General features: G+C 55.4%; 1 protein-coding gene across 3 annotated transcripts in view; it reads left to right on the plus strand.

Moving 5' to 3' along the window:
- The window catches only part of PTPRU (protein tyrosine phosphatase receptor type U), a 56928-nt gene that overhangs the window by 13780 nt on the left and 23232 nt on the right, over nt 1–19916 (plus strand). For all 3 annotated transcript variants that reach the window (XM_058040080.1, XM_058040081.1, XM_058040082.1), the window contains exons 2-14: nt 1742–1870; nt 7253–7524; nt 7595–7676; nt 8342–8457; nt 8649–8823; nt 9759–10052; nt 10598–10906; nt 14359–14468; nt 14797–14998; nt 15831–15933; nt 16042–16315; nt 17897–17933; nt 18462–18600. In XM_058040080.1, the coding sequence (XP_057896063.1) occupies nt 1742–1870; nt 7253–7524; nt 7595–7676; nt 8342–8457; nt 8649–8823; nt 9759–10052; nt 10598–10906; nt 14359–14468; nt 14797–14998; nt 15831–15933; nt 16042–16315; nt 17897–17933; nt 18462–18600 (2242 nt within the window). The remainder of the gene's footprint in view (nt 1–1741; nt 1871–7252; nt 7525–7594; nt 7677–8341; nt 8458–8648; nt 8824–9758; nt 10053–10597; nt 10907–14358; nt 14469–14796; nt 14999–15830; nt 15934–16041; nt 16316–17896; nt 17934–18461; nt 18601–19916) is intronic.

Below are 19916 nucleotides of genomic sequence, written 5' to 3' on the forward strand. Positions count from 1 at the left end.
CAAAAAAAAATCCCCCAAGAACAAATTTCTGCCTCCCAGAATATCCTGCTCAGCAGATCTTGGAAAGAAACACTTGGGCCTTTTTTTCGTTTAAATCACTTGGCACTTAGTCTCTGACAGTGTTTTATTTTGAAATTTATTTTATTTCCCTTCCTTCCTGGAAAATTTTGACAGATTTGTGCTTTTCCTCCTGTTAGAAAGTGCAGCCAAGTTCCAGACTCTAGAATCCAACACGTCTCGTGGCGAGAGCTGAGGAGCAGGGGCTGCGGTGCGGGGGCACATCCGCACGTGGGCTGGGCAGACGCTCCATTTCGGGAAGGGCTTTAAGAAAGCTGTGATGTCTCAGTGCCTCCAGACATATGAATAGGAGAGAATTTGCTTACAGGTTTTTAAAAAGAAGTTTCTTAAGGCTCTGAGAGGAAAAAACAGTTGGTGACGGAGCTGGAATGTGCCCTTGTGCTTTAAAAAAATGAGTGCAAAGGGGCGAAAAAAGCCACAAATTTCTTCTTATATATGAAAGAGTTGGGAATTGAAATTTCCTGAGCATCTTATGGGCTTTTTTCCCAGTGTTTGGACTCGTGTTTGACTAAATGTTGCATCCAAGCATCCCTGAGCACAGGGAGGCACAACCCGTGCCAGCAGCGAGGCCATTAACTGCCAGATCCCCAGGTGGCGGGGGGAATTACTGATGTAATTTGGGATAAAATAGGAAGAAAACAGCAGAAATAATCCCTTGGCCCGGGTCTGTTTTCCTGCCGGTGCATTGGGGGATGTTTGCTGTTGTTCATTCCGCTTGCTCAGGGCTCCCTGGTGAGCCCGGCCCCGTTAATTAGCTCTGTGCCCCGGTCCCTTAATCGTGGCTTTAATGGGACAATGGGGAAGTGTGAGCCACAGCCCCCGGTGGCCCCACGGCAAAGCCGACCTGAGCTCCAGGGTTGGCTGGATGGGGCTGGACTGGAATGTGGGATCGCGGGAGGGGCTGGATGTGGGGCAGGGGGGCTCTCTCTGTGTCACCTCCCGTGGGAACAAGCGGCCTTGTGGCATTTGCTGCACTTCTCCGTGCTCAGCTGAGCGTGCTGTGCACCGAGGAGGTGCTGCGTAAACACCCTCAGACCCCCAAGAGATAAATCTGTAATAAAATGTGACTGCCAAAAGGGCTCAGCAGTGCCAAGGGGGGGCTCAGGGCTGCATTCAGGCTTGGGGGTCCTGGCTCAGAACTGCCACACTCACTTCACGCCATGGAGAGACCCCCGGGGGCCCAAGCCACAGGGGGAGTGTTGGGGTCAAAGCACAAATTTTGTGTGGCCACCACAGCCAAATGGTATTTCTTGGGGGAAACCCCTTGTGCTACCAAGCCCTGAGAAGCCAAGCTGGGAGCTGCATCCTGCTCCTGCTGTGAGGGCCACCCTGGCACCTGCTGGCTTGTGTCACTGCTGAAGCTGCACAGGAGCTGTGGGGGCCTGGTGGCGCCCAGGGGCAGAGCCCTGCTCACAGTGCCCTTGGGGAGTCCCCTCCTGGTGGGGCATGCCAGGGCCATCACCCCGTCCTGGTGGGGCATTCCAGGGCCATCACCCCCTCCTGGTGGGGCATGCCAGGGCCATCACCCTGTCCTGGTGGGGCATACCAGGGCCATCACCCCGTCCTGGTGGGGCATGCCAGGGCCATCACCCCCTCCTGGTGGGCTTTTGGGGAGAGAGCAGCCGCTCTGGGGGCTCAGGGGCTGACGGGTCTGTCCCCACAGCTGGCTGCACCTTCGAGGAGGACAGTGAGCCCAACCAGTGTGAGTACAGCCAGGGTGAGGATGATGACTTCGACTGGGAGCTCCTGCGCAGTTACCTGATGCCTCACCTGGTGCCTGAGCTGCCTCACGGTGAGTGCCAGGGTCCCCCTGGACCCTTTGTCCCTACCCTGCCTTTGTGTCCTGTCCCCAGGGCTGGACTGTGTGATTCCTCCTGGTTTAATTCCTGCAGTGTTATAGACTTGGCTTTGGCCTGCCTATGTGGGAAATGGGGGAAAAACCTGTTTCTGGTGTTTTCAAGTGTGGGGAAGGGCTTGTTAGGTGGAGGCATCTCCAAAGTCTTGGGAATAGTAAGGAAGAAAATTAAAATGGACTTTAAAAAAAATCTCATTGGTTTAGAACTGTTCTGTGTTATTTTCTGGGTCCATGTCCTCTCTGCTGGCCAGGCTGGGGGAGCAGACCTGGCCAGGCAGCTGTGAGGAGCTCCCCTCTCCAGGAGGATGGGGTGGGTGCATTTGGGGACTTTGCTCGCTCCCTGCTCTGACCCCCCTGAGTTGTCTTTGAGCCCATTTGCTCAGTGAGGTTCACTGGACTTGGGATGCTCCTTGTTTTTGGGACTGCTGGCTCCAGCCTGATCCTGAACAGCTAGTCCTGTGCTGGGGATGGGCAGAAAAACAGGAGAGCTTGTTTAGAGTTCAACAGTAAAAATCACCTTTTCTGTTTATTAAAATGTTACCTACTTTATAGGAAATTCTCTACTGTTCCATCAACCTGCCTCCAGCTGTTTATCTTGGGCTTTGTTCATGCCAGGGGTTAATTTGGCTTTTCCCCCTCCACTAACTCTGCCATTACCTTTCCCCATCACCTTCTCCTTCCATCCTGTCCCTCCTGGCATGTGCTGGGCAAGGGCAGGGATCTGCTGGCACATCCCTGATCCTCCCTGGATGATTTTTCCAAGTAATTGCTTTAAACTGAGCTACCCTAATTGATGTGTGTCCAGGGGGTTTCCTGGGGAAAGCAGAGCTGGGGCTTGAGGTGGCTCATGATGGAGTGTCTGAAACTTGTAATTAGTTGAGTTATCTGCTCAGTATTCAGCTGTAATTTAAAATCTGCAGTGAACTGCCTGAGTTTAAAGCCTGGGGGCTTGCAGGGGGCTGGAGGGTTGGGTGGAATGGGGCTTCTCTCCCTGCTTGAGGAAACAACTGTGGCTCGGCAGGAGATGGGGCCTTAAAGGAGCACAAAGAGTTTAAGGAATAAACTCCAGGATTGATGGGGAAGTGGATGTGACATCTCGGGTTGGAGGGTGTGAGCATTGCAGTGTCACCCCAGGAAGAGGATTCCTGTCCCTGGAGCTCCCCTCAGACCAGGTAATGCTGTTTGCTCATGGTCATGGGGCACCAGAGGGGTGCAGGGATCCCGTTTTTGGGTGGTTTTACCCTGTTTTGGGTGGGGAGCTGTGCATGAGGCTCTTGCAGCCCCATCACCCCTTGGTCCTTGCAGCAGCTCAGGGGATCAGAAGGATTTCACAGTGCCAGGGCCTCTCCAGGGAGCACTTTCCAAAGGAGTCTCGTGGTCTCAGATTAAAATGAGTTTTTATTGGAGATCAGCCAGTTTCAAGGAGTGTAGGATTTATTGGAGTGGGTGCTGGCTGCTGGCCACCTGCTGCTACCTTGCCATCCTACTCTCTTCTTGCTTTCTTGTTTGGTTTGGGGCTTTCCGCCCCCCCTTCTCTTGACTTGTCTCTCTTTCACCTAAATATGATGGATGGGTCTCTCCCATGTTGCAATCGTGATTTTTTTTTTTTTGTCTCTTTATTGTTCCCTTTTTGAAGGAGCAGCTGCAGGAAGCTGGGTAAGGCAGGTGTGAGCTTGTAATCTCAGACTGGCTTGAGGTTGGAAGGGACCTTAAAACTCATCCAGTTCCACCCCCTGCTATGGGCAGGGACACCTTCTCCTGTCCCAGCGTGCTCCAAGCTCCATCCAGCCTGGCCTTGGGCACTGCCAGGGCTCCAGGGGCAGCCACAGCTGCTCTGGCAATTCCAGCCCAGCCCCTGCCCACCCTGCCAGGGAACAATTCCATCCCAAGATCCCATCCAGCCCTGCCCTCTGGCACTGGCAGCCATTCCCTGGCTCCTGTCCCTCCATCCTTGTCCCCAGTCCCTCTGCAACCCTCCTCTTTTGGTACTGAAAGAGGCTCTAAGGTCCCTCACTCAAAATATTAAACCAACATATTTGTGGGTGGGTTTTTTTCCTCAAATGTGCTTTTTCCTAGATTTTCCTTCCAAATTCACTGACATTAGGAAACCCCCTGTGCACTGGAGTTTCCCAGTGCATGGAACTGCTGTGTCCCTGCACAACCCGATCCCTGTGCTGGGGGGACTGAGTTGTTGTCCCAACCCTGAGGAGCTCTGATGTCTCCCCATCCAAGGAGCTGCTCCTTCAGCTCTTGGCTCCAGCACTGCTTCTCAATCAGCTCCTGCTGCAATCCATAAAACCCTTGAACAGCGAAGCCTGATGGTTTGCTCCCTTGGGGATTGCTGCAGTTTGTCCAAGGACCCTGTGGTGGTGGGAGGTCAGCCCTTGGTGCTGGGGCTGCTTTGGGAGATGCTCAGCACAGAATGGGGAGTGAGTGGTTCCCTGGTTCCCGTGCTGGCTGTGACACAGAGCAGGATCCGGCACACGTCAGCTTTGTGTTCCAGCGGGAATTCCTGGAGGCAGATGCTGCAGAGCTCAGACCTGCTCCCCTGGCACCTCTTGTCTGACAGTGCCGCCCTCTCCCTGTCATCCTGCCTGCCTTCCCTGCCTTCTAATAGCTCTTGGAAGTTGTTTTTTTTTTTTAATTTATTTTTATCTCTCAGCGATTTTGTAGGAGGAAAACCTTATCGAGACAGGGAAGTGGGGGCAGTGAGTTCTTCCCTCTGCTTCTTTCAGGGCTGTTTGGGTTTTTCCTGGAGTGGCAGGCAGAACCCTTGGGATGGGCAGCGTGGTGGGAAGAGCTGCCCCTTCCCATGGGCAATCAGGGCTTCAGCTGGCCCTGGCAATGCCAGGGACCCAGGGGCAGCCATGGCTGCTCTGGGCACCTGTGCCAGCCCCTCCCCACCCTCACAGGAGCAATCCCTTCCCAATATCCTGTCCAACCCTGCCCTCTGGCAGTTTGAAGTACCTTTGCTTCTCTTATGTTTATAAAAGAAACCCAACCTACACCCTGGGCTTCAGGCTAATGTCAGATATTTACAGCAGAGGAGGATAAAATTAGCACAAAAGCGAGTGGTTGGAACCTGCTTTTTCCAATGCTGCAACACCAGGAAGAAAATTAAGAGGGGAAAATAGTGTGTGTGGGAAGCCCTGCCTGATGAGGGATGCTCAGGTGCATCACTGCTCCCAGGTGACCTTATGGGCATTCTCTGTCTTTTAAAATAACTCATCAGTGGTTTAATTTTAGTCTTGGCCTCTTTATTTTGGTCCTATAGCTTTTTGTTTGTAAAGGGAGGGCGGAGGAAGGGTCTGTGTTTGTTAACAAGAGCCCATTCATTAATGAGGTGGCTTTTGGGAGATGTCCCCTGGCATGGGGTGGGTCAATGGTCTCTCTCCACTCTGCTGTTGCCTGGACCAAATGGGGCTGATCTCATTAGAGCAGAAGTAATTTTGCTGGGGGAAATGAGAAGAGAAAAAAGAGAAGCATGGGCATAGTGCCTTCCCCTCGGTGGGTGAAACGAGCTGTGCTGGACTCCGAGGAAATAAATTGTCATCGTTTTATTTCACCCTGAGTAGCCACCCCAAGGGGCTGGCAGGGCCAGGCAGCCACACAGGTCAATGGTGTGGGGAACATTTCCCTCTCAGGGATTTCTCTCCCTTGCCCCAGCTCCCGTCCCTAAAGGGTGCACTGGGAGGTGCATCTGGTTCTGTGTCACCCCAGCTGGTGCTGTGTCCTCCTGGGTGCTTTGGGGTCCCCCCAGGTGCAGGTCCCAAACTCTGGGGCAGTAGATGGGCCTCCCTGTGATCCCAAATGCTGCATGGGCATGGATGGGTGCCCCCTTGCAACCCCAAGTGTTGTAGGGGGATGGGTGGGTGCCCCCTGCAATTCCCCTTCACCTTCCTTTGGCTTCTCTTGGAGCTGCTCAGTGGGAGTTGAGGAGAGGAAAGCACCTGAGCTTAGAATTAATTGGTAATAAAGCACTGACTGTCAGGAAACAATGGTAGGCTTGAATAAATGGTCCAGCTTTGTTACTTACAGCTTCTGCTGGTATTAAAATGGATATTAATAATCCCCTTGCCTTTGGTGAGGGGGAGGATTTGGTGTGGCAGCTTCTCATCCATCCTGTATCTCATCCATCCTGTATGGGATGTCCCCATGGCTGTGATGGACATCTCTGGGAGCTGCCACGAGAGGCTGGGACTGCTGCATCCCCCTCCTGCCTCCAGCCTGCCTGGCTTGGAGCGTGCAGGGCAGGGAATGATGCTGCCTTAGGGATCCCCTTTGGGATTGTCATCCTGCCTGCCCTATAAGCAGGGCTTCAAGACTGTGCTGGTTTTGCTGCTGGTGGTGGTGGGAGGTGGGATCCCAGCAGCTGCTGCTGGTGGTGGGGCAGCTCTGGGAGTGACATCCCCGAGAGCTGGGATGCTGCTGCTGCTCCTTAAGCCAAGGAGGATTTCCCTCTGCGAGTGCCTGCTGAGCAAGTTGAAGTGTGGTGACAACTGTGTGGTAAATGGTGCGAGGAGCTGGGAATGGAGGGGAACAGCTGGGGGTGGGACTGATGCAGCCAAAGCTGGGAGAGTTCAGGGAGGGCAACATCGGAGCCTTTCCTGACCCCGGGGCCCTGGGCAGGCAGCAGCTCTGATCCTCCCCTCCTCATCCTGCAGTCAGGTCCCACTGCAGTGTCCTGCTGCTGCCCAGAGGATGTCTGCTCCTGACTCCATCCCAGGTCCCTCCTGTCCTGCACATCCTCACTGGCTGTCATGGACCAGTGCCCTGGGGCACATGGGCATCTTTGTGGTCCCATATCCTCCACCTTCTCGATTCCCTGCTGGCAAAGCTCAGGAGAGGTGGAACAGAGAGATTAGAGTCATAGAATCTCCTTAGTTGGGAGGGACCCACAGGGATCATCCAGTCCAACCCTGGCCCTGCTCCTGCCCAGACCTCCCAATGACCCCATCTTGGGCATTCCTACAGCACTGTCCAAATGCTCCTGGAGCTCTGGCAGCCTCGGGGCTGTGCCCATTCCCTGGGCAGCCTGGGCAGTGCCAGCACCCTCTGGGGTAAGAACCTTGCCCTGATCTCCAGCCTGAGCTGCCCTGGCCCAGCCCCAGGCGTGCCCTGGCTGCTGTCCCTGCCCCAGAGCAGAGATGGGAGCTGCCCCTCGGGAGGAGCTGCAGATCCCTGAGCTCTGCCCTCAGTGTGCCCTGCTCCAGCTGCACACACCAAGAGCCCTCAGGCACCCCCTGTATGGCCCCTCCAGACTCTTCACCATCCTTACAGTTAACTCCACTCTCTCCCCCTTCTCCCCCACTGCTGCAGGCTCCTACCTGATGGTGAACTCCTCTCAGCACACCCCAGGCCAGAAAGCTCAGCTGCTCTTCCAGGCACTGAGTGAGAATGACACACACTGCCTTCAGTTCAGCTACTTCATGTTCAGCCGGGATGGGCACAGCCCCGGCACGCTCAGCGCCTACGTCTGGGTCACTGGGGGCCTGCTGGGCAGCGCCGTGTGGAACGCCTCGGGCTCGCACGGCCGCCAGTGGCACCAGGCAGAGCTGGCAGTCAGCCTCTTCTGGCCCAGCGAGTACCAGGTGAGGCCCAGCAGCCCCCCGGCCCCACTGCGGCCCCCCGGCCACGGCTGACCCCTGTTTGGTGCCGCAGGTGCTCTTCGAGGCCGTGGTTTCCAGCGAGCGCAGGGGCTACCTGGGCCTGGATGACATTTTGCTCCTGAATTATCCATGCTGTGAGTGCTGTGGGATGGGACCTGAGGGGGGCTGGGCTGGGCAGCAGGGCTTGGAGCTGGTGTCCATTGGGATGGTCCTGGGGAGAGTGGAGGGCCTAATGCCAGGGGGCAGCCTGTGGCACCTGGGTGTCCTGATGTTACCTGGACTGGTAGACCTCCATCTCCTGGGCGCCTCTAAGGCCTCTTTTGCATCTCCATCCCTATCCCCACCAGCTGCAACATTGCTTTTAGTTTTTATAAAACTTCGGAAAAGCACAGATTGAACGCAAGGCTCGAGTGTCCCCATCAGGAGGGGCCACCCGGGCTGGTGGGGGTCCAAAATCCCAGACTGTCCCAACACATTGGCTCTTGGGGTCACATCCTATTTCTTCCAGGCTGGGCAGGAGACCTGCCCCCTCTATCATCCCATACCCTGCATCTGGCGCCAGCACTGCAGGGTGCTGGAGAGAAAGGCTCATCCCTCCCTGGGCTGGTTCTGTGGGGACAGGAACACATGCCTCACTTGGAGCCAGGCTCTGAGGGTGGGCATCGGGCCTGTCCAGAGCTCGGCTCAGCTGTGACATCCTGGGTGGGTTTTTGGGCGGGGAGGGATTTTTGTGGCAGTGCTGCTGTGGGTCTCCTTGGACCTCAGGTCCTTCCTCACCTCTTGCTTTGTCCCTCGGCAGCGAAAGCGCCTCATTTCTCCCGCCTGGGTGATGTGGAGGTGAACGCGGGACAGAACGCCACCTTCCAGTGCGTGGCCGCTGGCAAGGCTGCCGAGGCCGAGCGCTTCCTCATGCAGGTGAGGAATGGTGGTGGTGAAACGGCCCCAGCCAGCCCCACACACGGCTTTCCTGTGGGACAAAACCCCGCTGGACACGGCGGGAGAAGGGCCATCCCCTTGCTTTTGAGCAGACATCATGCGGGGACACCCCCGGTGGCTCTGGCGGTGCCACCGTGCCCCCTGTGACGCCGTGCGTGTCCCGTGGGCAGAGGCAGAGCGGCGAGGTGGTCCCTGCCGCCTCGGTGAAGCACATCAGCCACCGGCGCTTCCTGGCCACGTTCCAGCTGGAGGCCGTGTCCAAGGCGGAGCAGGACCTGTACCGCTGCGTCACCCAGTCCGTCCGCGGCGCCGGCGTCTCCAACTTCGCCGAGCTCATCGTCAAAGGTGGGTGAGCTGCCCTTGCCCCCTGTGCCGTGGAGAGCCGCTCCTGCTCCGCTGTGTGCAGAGGAAGGGGGGATGCCTGGAACACTGGGATTGCAGTTTCTCACTGTGGAAGAGTTGCTAAACACAGACTGTGCAGCATAAAACCAGAAACTCCTTTCCTGGTGGCCTTAGATAATTTATTTTTGATTGCAGTAGGTGGGAATTAATTAATTATGGTGAAACTGTGTGGCACCATGCTGGGCTGTGTGACTTATGAAGACAATTAAGGTTTGATCACATGAAACCCTATTGCAGCTCTTGAAGCCTTCTGAAAGTGATGGAGGGCACAGGCACAGACTGAAGTTTGAAGACTGGATGGTGTTGTCCTGTACTTGGGTGACTCCCATGTCCTCTGGGTGGGGAATCTGAATTTATTCTGTGCTCTGCAGCACGAATCACAGAATGGTTTGGGTTGGAAGAGACCTTAAAGCTCATCCAGTGCCACCCCCTGCCATGGGCAGGGACACCTTCCATTCAACCAGGTTGCTCAGAGCCTGGCCTTGGACGCTTCCAGGGGTGGGGCAGCCGCAGCTTCTCTGGGCAACCAGTGCCAGGGCTTCCTCACCCTCACAGGGAAGAATCTTTCCCTAATATCTAATCTAAACTACTCTCTGTCATGTGAGGCCATTTTCCCTTGTCCTGTCACTACATGCTCTTATAAAAAGTCCCTCTCCATCTCTTTTGTAGCCCGTTTCCCATACTGGAAGGCCACAGTTAGGTCACCCCAAAAGTTCCCTTCTCCAACCTGAGTGTGGTGGGTTGGTGTGGGAAGAGACACTGGAAATGTATTGACTGCAGCCTGTAAACAATAAAATAAAACCGTGGTACTTGTGGTTGTGCCAGCACTGGCCTGGCTCTGGGGATGCTCCAGCTGCCCCTTCTGTGCTCTCTTGCAGAGCCCCCCACCCCCATTGCCCCCCCCCAGCTGCTCCGGGCCGGCTCCACCTACCTCATCATCCAGCTCAACACCAACTCCATCATCGGGGACGGCCCCATCGTGCGCAAGGAGATCGAGTACCGCATGACCTCGGGGCCCTGGTCCGAGGTCCACGCTGTCAACATGCAGACCTACAAGCTCTGGCACCTGGACCCCGACACGGAGTACGAGATCAGCGTCCTGCTCACCCGGCCCGGCGAGGGGGGCACCGGCAAACCGGGGCCGCCCCTCATCAGCCGCACCAAGTGCGCAGGTGGGCCCCATGGCGCCCCTGGGACGGCTCTCCTGGCACCCCAGCCCTCCTCCTTCCTGTGCTGAGGAGAGGAGCTAGCCCAAGGCACCTGTGTGTATCTGTGTGTGTTCTGTTGGCCGAGGTGCCCCCTCGTTAACTTCTCCCATTCAGTCCAATTAGAGCTGATTAAACTCCCTCCCACCGATGGCACTTGTCTCAAGAGCCTGACTTGGGTGTGATGGCACCACAAGGGCCCTCGTGGTGCAGGCACCTTTCTGGGCAGCTGGGGCTGCTTGTGGGGCTGGTACCCTGCTTCACCCCCACAGGGAAGGATGAGCCTGGGGCAGCTGCATGGTTAGTGGCTGAGAGATGTCCCCAGCGGTGTCCCCAGCCCTCTGCAGGGCAGCAGCATTCTATGCTGGGGTGGTCCCAGTTTTGCAGTCAGGGTTGCTCTCTGCACTCATCTCTTTTGTCCCTATGGACAAAAGGGTTTTCCCTGATAAGACACATAAATCCATGAGAAGTTTGCTTCCTCGCTCACCTCTCCCTGTCTCTGTTCGCCACAGAGCCCATGCGAGCCCCCAAAGGCCTGGCTTTCTCTGAAATCCAGTCCAGACAGCTGACGTTGCAGTGGGAGCCGCTGGGCTACAACCTGACCCGCTGCCACACGTACACCATGTCCCTGTGCTACCGCTACTTCGTGGGCAGCGGCCACAACCAGACCTTCCAGGAGTGTGTGAAGATGGAGCGCAACGCCAACCGCTACACCATCAAAAATCTGCTGCCCTACAAGAACATCCATGTCAAGCTCATCCTCTCCAACCCTGAGGGGCGCAAGGAGGGCAAGGAGGTGATATTCCAGACAGATGAGGATGGTGAGTCTGCTTGGGGAGATGCATCATCCCCAAAATTGGAACTCTGTAGCTGGTGAGCTGCTGGGGTTTTTCCTGTGGCATGGTGTGTGCATCCCTGGCTCCTGGCCTATGGGCATGATGGGAATATCTCCTGAGCCAAGGAGGAGGTGAAAAGGATCTTGCAGCCCCAGAGGTGTGCAACAGGAGGTGAGAGAAAGGGGCACTGATGGTGTCTGGGGAAGGAAGATGCCAGGGGCCTGGGAGGCTCAGGGATTGGATGAGGGTGTCACTGTGGACACACTGCCCTCATGCTTGGAGTGGAATTTTATCCCTGGCTGGTCCAATGGAGGGTGTGGGAGTTGGCTCATACCCAGCTTCTCTCAGCACAAGTTGTCCTCACTCACCTGTTCTTAGGGACCAAAGCCTGGCAGCCATAATAACAGCAATTAAAACAATTAATGCTTTGCACTCAGGTAACATCTTTTATCTCCTTGGTTTCTGATGGATTGGGCGCTGCTGCATTTCTGGGAAGGTGCTGTTCACCAGGGCAGGTGCAGCTTTTCTTGGCTTCCCTGGTGCTCTTCCCTGGTGAAGTTTGCTCTCAGGTGGGTTTGGGTTTGTGCAGAGAGCTCTGCAGTGATCAGGCCCCAATTTCTGGCAGCAGCTTTGCTCCTGTTTCCCCCTGTTCTGGGTTCCCTGTCACCTGAGTGGGCAGACATCCTTGATGGATGCTCCAGCGTTGCTCCAGGACTTCTTGGTTTTGGAATCTCTTGCTCTGATGAGCCCTTCCCTGAGGATCTGCTCAAGATGAGGCTGCTGGAGAGGTCTCCCATGTCTGGCTTCACCTGCCCCTCACCCTGTCTGCAGCTTGCCATCAACAGTGCCTGAGTCACTCTGGGCTCTGGAGATCCAAGGGATATGGCAGGAGCTACAGGACAGAGCTGGCTCTGTGTGTCCAGTGCACCCATCAGTGACAGGCCACATCCAGAGCTGGCCTCTCCCACTGCTGAGTGTGGCTGGAGCATCCCTGGCTCTCACGGAAGAGACATCTGTTAAGCAAGAATGGAATTAATCTCCAAAGCACTTTTTAACATAAAAAAATCATCAATTAAAGGGAAGGAACTGGTAATTGCAAATGACTGAGCTGCCTCCAGAGCCCTGGAAGACCCCTGAGGAGAAGCCTGCCATGGAATTCCCCTGCACAGGACTTGCCATTACCTGTGCAAAGCTCACTTCTGTCTCCCAGGCTGGAAATCAAAACCGGAAGAGCTGGAGAGGAGCTGAAAGCACCTCCAGGTCCTTTTTCGTCCTCAAGGCCTAAATCCAGCACCTTCCTCTGTACACTTTCCACATCCCCAGCCCTCAGCCTGCCCCAGCAGGGGCACCCTGCTCTGCCCTGCCAGAGCTTTATTTTCCAGCTATAATTGCTCCAGTTGTTCTCACTGGGCTGTGACTGCTCCAGCTGTTTGCTTATGGAATATTAATACAGGAGCTCCAGATGTCTTTTTGCTATACTATAATCACTCCAGCTGCTTTTTCCTGTGCCTCAATTAACTGGGGCTGCTGGCTTCCCCCTTGGATTGAACTTGAGGCTGTGTATACATTCAGTCTGATGGCGATGGATCTGTGGATATTCTCCTACGGACATGTGGCAAATACTCCTCGTGTGTCTGGCCCAGCCTGCCTGGGAAGATGATGAGGGTTTGAGCTCCTAGAACTGCAGGATGAACAGCTGCCCCTGCAAGTAAACCAAGGTGCTGAAAGCTTATTAATGATAGGATTCAGAATCCTATCATTAAAAAATGATAGGTTTAACTGTGGTTTATTCTGGCACAAGGCCAGTTTTGGAAGCAGCATCCCCTGGGGCTGCTGTTGGTAGGCTGCAAAGATGCAGGCTCCCCATCCTGGGTGGTAAACCCTGGTTTGGGGCTGGAAAATCCAAGTAACTGGGCCAGACCATGTTGTTTACAGCAACCTTCTTGGACCCCAGGCAGAGCTGTGCTGGGCTGTGGGTAGGACACTGAGGGAGGTGTGCTGTGTCCATAGATTGTCCAGCTGGTGTTTCAGTGCCCGCCATGGATCCAGGTGACCCACAGCTGGAGACTTCATTCTGTGTGTGCATGAAATGATGAAACTCAATCCCAGGGACCTGTGGAAATGTCTCTGCAATGTGATGGTGCTGCAGGGGGCCACTTCTCCTGGAGGAAGCAGGCAGGGTGCATGTGATGCAAGCCAGGATAAATATATATAATTCCATAAATAAATATATGTGTGCAAATATGGATAGCAGAGGGGTATGTGCACACCTGGGAGCTGTTGTCTGCATCCTCTGCCTCTCTCAACCTGGGATGGAAGCATGATACCTCTACTTGAATATGTAAATATGTGTGTGTGTGTATATATATATATACATATATATGTATATGTGTACATATATATATCTAAATATGTAGGTATTATAATATTAAGATAATATATAAATTATTATAGAGACAATAACAATGATACAACATATAATAATAAAAAATAAGATGTAATTGTCTATATATAATAATAGAAAATAACATATAATTATATATAGTGTAGGTTCTGTATATTAAAACCCAATCTCTGTAGGTACACACTTTACTGCCCTACAGGTTTCCGTAATTCTTCCCGAATTTAATAAGTGCCTGAGTACATGTGTAGGACACAGTGCCTCTGATTAAATTAACTTGTAAATCAGGTGGAAACGGTGCGTTTGCACGGTGGGAAGCTCAGGAGGTGATCCCTCTCTCCCAGTCCCGTAATTACACCCGAACAAAAGCTGTGAAAAAAGCCAATCAGAGAGCAGAGCTGCTGTCCCCTGCAAGGTTTGGGAGTGGGGGATGCTGCCGGTGCCTTCCCGAGCTGTTGCCTTTCCTTGCTGACCGCCTCGGGTGGAGAAATTCATCCTGAAGCAGCGGATATTGATCCCGGCACCACTGATTGCCCTCAGTGATTACAGTTATTATTGTGGTGGTGTTAATTAGAGGGGAGGCTGGGCCACGTCAGGCTCGTCTGCATGTGAGGATGCTGCTGCTTGCTGGCGGTGTCTCCACAGGATGCTAATGGCTCCAGGGGGGGAATTGGGTTTGTGGGGAAAAAGGGAATTTATTTCTTTTTCTCATGCTGGAAAGCTTAGGCACCCTGTGCTGCTGCTGGTGCCTGGGCTGAGGTGCTGAAACCTGTGGGGTTTGTGCTGGTGTGGGAACCTCCCTCTCCCATGCCAAAGTATCACCAGTGGGTCCAGGTGCATCAATGCCTTGGGTGTCTCCCTGGGGAGCCACCAATCCTGTCAGGTGGCACATGCTGCAGGTGGGTGACATGGCACAGGGAGTGTGGTGGCTCGGTCACAGGGCACAACTGCCACAGCCACCCAGAGGGGTTTCCTGGAGGATTTCTTCTTACAGACTGGTTTCCAGCTGCATCCAAGCACATCTTTCCTTCCCCAGTGCCTGGCGGCATTGCCTCCGAGTCCCTCACCTTCACCCCGCTGGAGGACATGATATTCCTGAAGTGGGAGGAGCCAGTGGAGCCCAATGGCCTCATCACGCAGTACGAGGTACATCCTGGCTGTTGCGGCACCTGGGGTACATGGGGACACGGGAGGGTCCTGTAGAGGGGTGTGTTGGAGGGGTCTGGGACAACCTCTGCTGTCGGCCATGAGGATTAGAGGCAGCTGCTGCTGCTCCTGAGCCCTTTGGCTTTTCCAGTGAACCTCAGCTTTTGTTTCATCTCAAAAAGTCCCTGGCTGCCTTCAGGCTGCCCCATGACCACCTCCTTCTCTGAATTCATTATTTTCATCCCTTCTCCACCTGAATGTGGGTGATGTGCCCTGTCATTGTTTTAATCCCGTCTCCCATGGGTGATGTTGTGCCCTGTCTCTGCAGATCAGCTACCAGAGCATCGAGTCCTCAGACCCCGCGGTGAACGTGCCGGGCCCGCGGCGCACGGTGTCCAAGCTGCGCAACGAGACCTACCACGTGTTCTCCAACCTGCACCCCGGCACCACCTACCTGTTCTCGGTGCGCGCCCGCACCGGCAAGGGCTTTGGCCAGACAGCGCTCACCGAGATCACCACCAACATCTCCGGTGGGTTCCCCTCTCCTTCCTGCTGCTGGGGCTTCTCCTCCACTCAGGTGTCCTACGGTGCTGTGCAGCCCCTGGCTCGCTCCTGTGCTGTTGGTGACTGGCAGTGTTTTGGTAGCTGGATGCTGCCATAGAAAGATGCCCTTGGTGGTGGCAGCTGTGCTGTGAGCCCATGGGCAGTCCCCAGACTGGTGGGTACCTGTCTGGGGAGCCCGGCCAGCCCAGTGCTGGTGGCTGGTGCTGTCTGAGCTCTCAGTGTATGAGCGAGGGATTAATTGGGCTTTGTTAATAAGCTCTGCAGTACTCAGGGCTCTTTGCTCATGTCCATGGTGTCACATTAACTGCAGCAGATGGGCTGAACTGAGTGTGAATGAGGACACTGGGACAAAGCAACTCAAGCTGAGTCCCAGTGGCTGGCAGTGATGGTTTGGGGACCACAAGGTTAAGCCAGGTATGAGGGGTGTCCCCCACCTTGCTCTGGGGGTGCTGCTGGGCTGGCTCAGGTGTGCTTCTGCCATGGAGGGGGGGAAGCTCACACTGTGCCAGTGATTCTGAGTGGCGCTGTTCTTGGGCACATCTCAAGACTGGAGCATTTGGGTCCTGCTGAGGTTGGATCCCATTCTTGGTTTCTTCCCCTCTGCTAGGCTGGTGTTGGTAACCTCCCTTGTGCACACCCAGGGGTCATCTCTCAACTCTTGTTCAAGACATGCAGAGGTTTTTTACTTTAGTTGCAATAATTCATATGACACCACTGGATGATGCCTTGCCCTGGGCAAAACTGCTCATGCCTCAGTTTTCCCCTAAGCCCCAGGACTCACCTCAGCTCCTGTTGCAGCTCCCACCTTCGACTATGGGGACATGCCATCGCCACTGAGCGAGTCAGAGAGCACCATCACGGTGCTGCTGCGGCCGGCACAGGGCAGAGGGGCTCCCATCAGGTAGGTTGGGGCTGCAGGAGGGTGAGACCCCAAAATGGGGTGATCCAGCAGGGTCCAAGGATGGGCAGGATTGTTCTTCCCAGAACTAACCTGTGCCTGCCCTCACAGCACCTATCAGGTCATTGTGGAGGAGGAGCGGCCCAGGAAGCTGAAGCGGGAGCTGGGGGGGCAGGAATGCTTCCCGGTGCCGCTCACCTTTGACGATGCCGTGTCCCGCGGCTCCGTGCACTATTTCGGGGCAGAGCTGCCCGCCAGCAGCCTCACTGAGGCCAAGCCCTTCACCGTGGGGGACAACCAGACCTACAGTGGCTACTGGAACCCGCCCCTGGAGCCCAAGAAGGCCTATCTCATCTACTTCCAGGCCATGAGCAACCTCAAAGGGGTGAGTAGCCCTGGCACCCTGCTCCAGCCAGGGGCTGGACCAGGTAAGGGCAGGCTGGGGTCTGAGGGTTGGTAAAAATTAGATTGCCCTCCCCTGGATCACCTCTGGGTTTACCACTGATGTCCTGCCAGGGCAATTGGTGCTCCAGGCCACCCTTATGGCATGTTGAGATGATGGGTGGGTGTCCTGCTCCAGCACCCCTGGTGGTGCCTGTCCCCATCCCCATGCCAATGCTGGGGGTGGAGTACTCTGATTTCCCCCACCCACTGCAGTACCAGCCAGGACACCAACAAGCACCAGTGCAGGGGAGCCCCTATTCCTGGGGCTGCTCCTGGTTTGGAGGAGGACTTTGGGCAGCCAGAGCTGTGTGTCACTGCTGGGACCCAGCGCTGGCAGGACGGCCAGTCCCAGCTCCAGAGAGCTCCTGGAGCTCCCGGGCTGCCCTTCCCTGCTGCTGCTGCCAGTTCCCTCTGTGGAGCTGCACCCCTGCACCCCCCGGGCTGATTCCTCCACGTCACCGGCTGGACCCCCGAGACCCTGTGGGGACCCTTCTCGGCATCATCTGCTCCAGCAGCTCCTGTCAGACCCGCGGGAGCATCCTCATCCTGCACATCTCTGTCCTGCTGAGTCCTTCTCTTTGCTCCGGGATCGTTCACACCTCACTGCTTCGTTGTAATTGGAGCTGAGAGGGACAGGGAGGGTTCTGGCTCTGGCTCCCTCGGCACTGCTGGACGATTGCTGGTGGCTGATGCTGTGTTACATCTTTCCTGCTGGGAGGTGCTGGATTTATCCCAGTGGCCATCAGATGTTGGAAAAACGCTGGATTGTAGCTGGGGTTTTCCATGGGTTTTGTGCCAGATGAAGCAAGAAGCAGGAGAAGGAAAAGCTGGAGATCCCAGGGAGAGCAGTGCTGTAGCTGGCCCTGCCCTGGGCATGCGGCATGGGCAGGTCTTGGGCTGAAAATGGATGGAGCACATTGGTGCCTGATTTCTTGAGAGACTGGAGGATGCTTGGAGAAGACAGTACTGCCAATGTGGTGCTTTTTATTTTGCAACAGAAGTTGGATGCATGGAAAAATGGAATATTTTAGCTGAACCCATCCCTAAATTGCAAATGCTAAAACTATTGGAGACTTAAGCTGGAACCTCATGGCAACCTAGGCAGCAGATGCAGAGCTGGAGTTTGAAACTTTGACTGATGGAAGACAAGCCCATGAAGCTCTGGATGACAACCTGGGCGTGTTTCAGCTGTAGCTGGTGGCACATTGGTGACTTGTGGCTTGGCTGCGTCTGCTGGGCTCTCCACGCTCTTGAGCTTCACCATCCCCTCTGTGCCAGGAGCTGTGGCTCCAGCTAAACCTGGGAATGCTGGGGACAGATCATTCAGCAGCATCTCTTGGGCTGTGGGTTCCCAGGAGCTCTTTGGGTGCTGCAGCACAAATCACCCATGGACTCCCTCAATTTGGGAGCCAAGGCACCAATGGACCAGCCCTGTGCCCACCTGGCCTCGCTTAGGTGAGAGTGGGGAGCGGAGCTGCTGGGAAGCTCATCCAGCACTGACTCCCCCTTTTTACCTCCATAGGAAACTCGGCTGAACTGTGTCCGGATCGCTCGCAAAGGTGAGCCCTCTCTTTGCCCTGACCCCCTGAGGCTGCGGCTCCGGCAGTCGGGGCTCTGCTGTGGGCTGGGACCAGCACTGGCGGTGGTTGGGCTGCATATGATGGGTTATTCCAGCTCCACCCCACACCCTTCTGTTTCTCACTCTCTTTGGCATCTGAGGTTTTTCCCTTGGTTGAATTTTCCTTTGTAATGCTGTTACCATGGTGGAGGTGGGGCTGGAATGGTGGTGCTGGATGCTGAATCCAGGGATGGATGATCTTAGGTGGGATGTGATGAAAGGTGCACAAAGGGAGTGTCCCACCCCACTGGAACTGAGAGAGGGACTTGTCCATGGTCATAGTGTGGCACTGCAGAGCCCTGTAGCATCTTGGTTGAATAACTTGTGTTCGTGGAGAAACAAGCATCCCATGGGACAAATCTCAGTGTTTTCATGCCTGATGTTGTCAATCCCCCTGGAGTGGAATATGGTGGGTGCTCACATCACCCTCATCCACTCACCCCGCCTGCCTGTCCCTGTCCCCTGGCAGCTGCCTGCAAAGAGAGCAAGCGTCCCCTGGAGGTGTCCCAGCACTCGGAGGAGATGGGCCTGATCCTGGGGATCTGTGCTGGAGGACTCATCATCCTGATTATTCTGCTGGGAGCCATCATTGTTGCCATAAGGAAAGGGTAAGGAGACCTGGGCTGGCAGCTGGTGCTTTATTTGTCCCTCCCTCCCTCCCTCCCGGCTCAGCTCTTCTCCACCACCCCAGCACTAACTGGAGTTACTGGTGAGGATTCAGCTGCGCTGGGCAGCCTCCAGACACTCCCTTGAGCTGAGTCTCCATGTGCATCTCACTGGGCACAGAGCAGCAAAGTCCTGGGGATGTCCCTACTCCCTCTGCAGCTTTGTTCCACTGTCCCTCTCCCCCATATTTTTTGGTTTTTTGCTTCTCTTCCTGCTGGTTCTTGGCTTTGTGCTGTTCTGGTGATCCTGCACGGATGGAAATGCTTCTGGCCCGTGCCCTGCCCCAGTGCTGAGCCCAGCTGTCCCCATCCCACCAGCTCTTCCCTGCCAACAGCAGCCATGGGATGTTGCTGAGATGAGATGCTGCCTCTGGGCTTCCCTGCTGCCTTGGCCAGGCCAGCAGGAGCACGTCCAGCATGGATGTGGCCGTTGTGGGGGGCTGGCACAGGGGAGCTCATGGGGTGGGAGGGAGGAGGGCGAGGGCTTTTGGGGACACGCGTCCCCGGGAGCGCTGGGCATGCGGCCGCTGCTGTGTAAGTGGCTGCAACGCCCTGGAAAAGTGGAAAAGTGGCTGCTTCTGTGCAGGGCTTGAGGCAGCACCGGGCTGGGGGGGCTCTCAGAGCTGGGATAAAGGACAGCAATTAAACATGGGGCTTGGGAGGATGGAGCAAAGTACGTGAACAGCCAGAGGGAGAGAAAAACAGCAGGGCAGAGCCTCGGCCCCTTAAATCTGCAAAGCTCTTTATGGCTGCGTGTACCCTGGAAGGATCCTTGTGGATTTACGTTGCTGGAAGAGCAGGGCTGTGGTATCCCTGCACGCTTTGAGGTGCGGGGCTGGCTCACAGCTTCGTTGGCTCCTTCCCTGATGGAGCAGATGCCAGCAGCGCTGATGTGTTTTGGGGAGTGATGCTGTGGGTGGGAAGCTGTGAGTGTGGCTGCTGCATTCCCGTTGCCAGTGCTGCCAGGCAGGATGAGGAGGAGCAGCTCTGCTTCAGCATCCCAGGATGAACCTGTTGAAGGATAAACTAGAGCCACAAATTAGATCTGGTGCTGAGAAGCCTGAATTTGGGGCTATTGGGAAGCTGGGATGAGCTCATAAATCTCCACAGTGCATTGCTGTTGGAGAAACACTGATGTGGTGGAATGGAAATGCAGCCTTGGAATATGTTTGTCTCTAGTAAATGGTGCACTGGGAATGTGACATCCCAAGGCCATCTCCCCCCTCTGGGCCCCTAACCAACAGCCTGGGGGAAATCCC

The sequence above is a fragment of the Melospiza georgiana genome, chromosome 24 (assembly GCF_028018845.1).
Source record: "Melospiza georgiana isolate bMelGeo1 chromosome 24, bMelGeo1.pri, whole genome shotgun sequence".
NCBI lineage: Eukaryota > Metazoa > Chordata > Aves > Passeriformes > Passerellidae > Melospiza > Melospiza georgiana.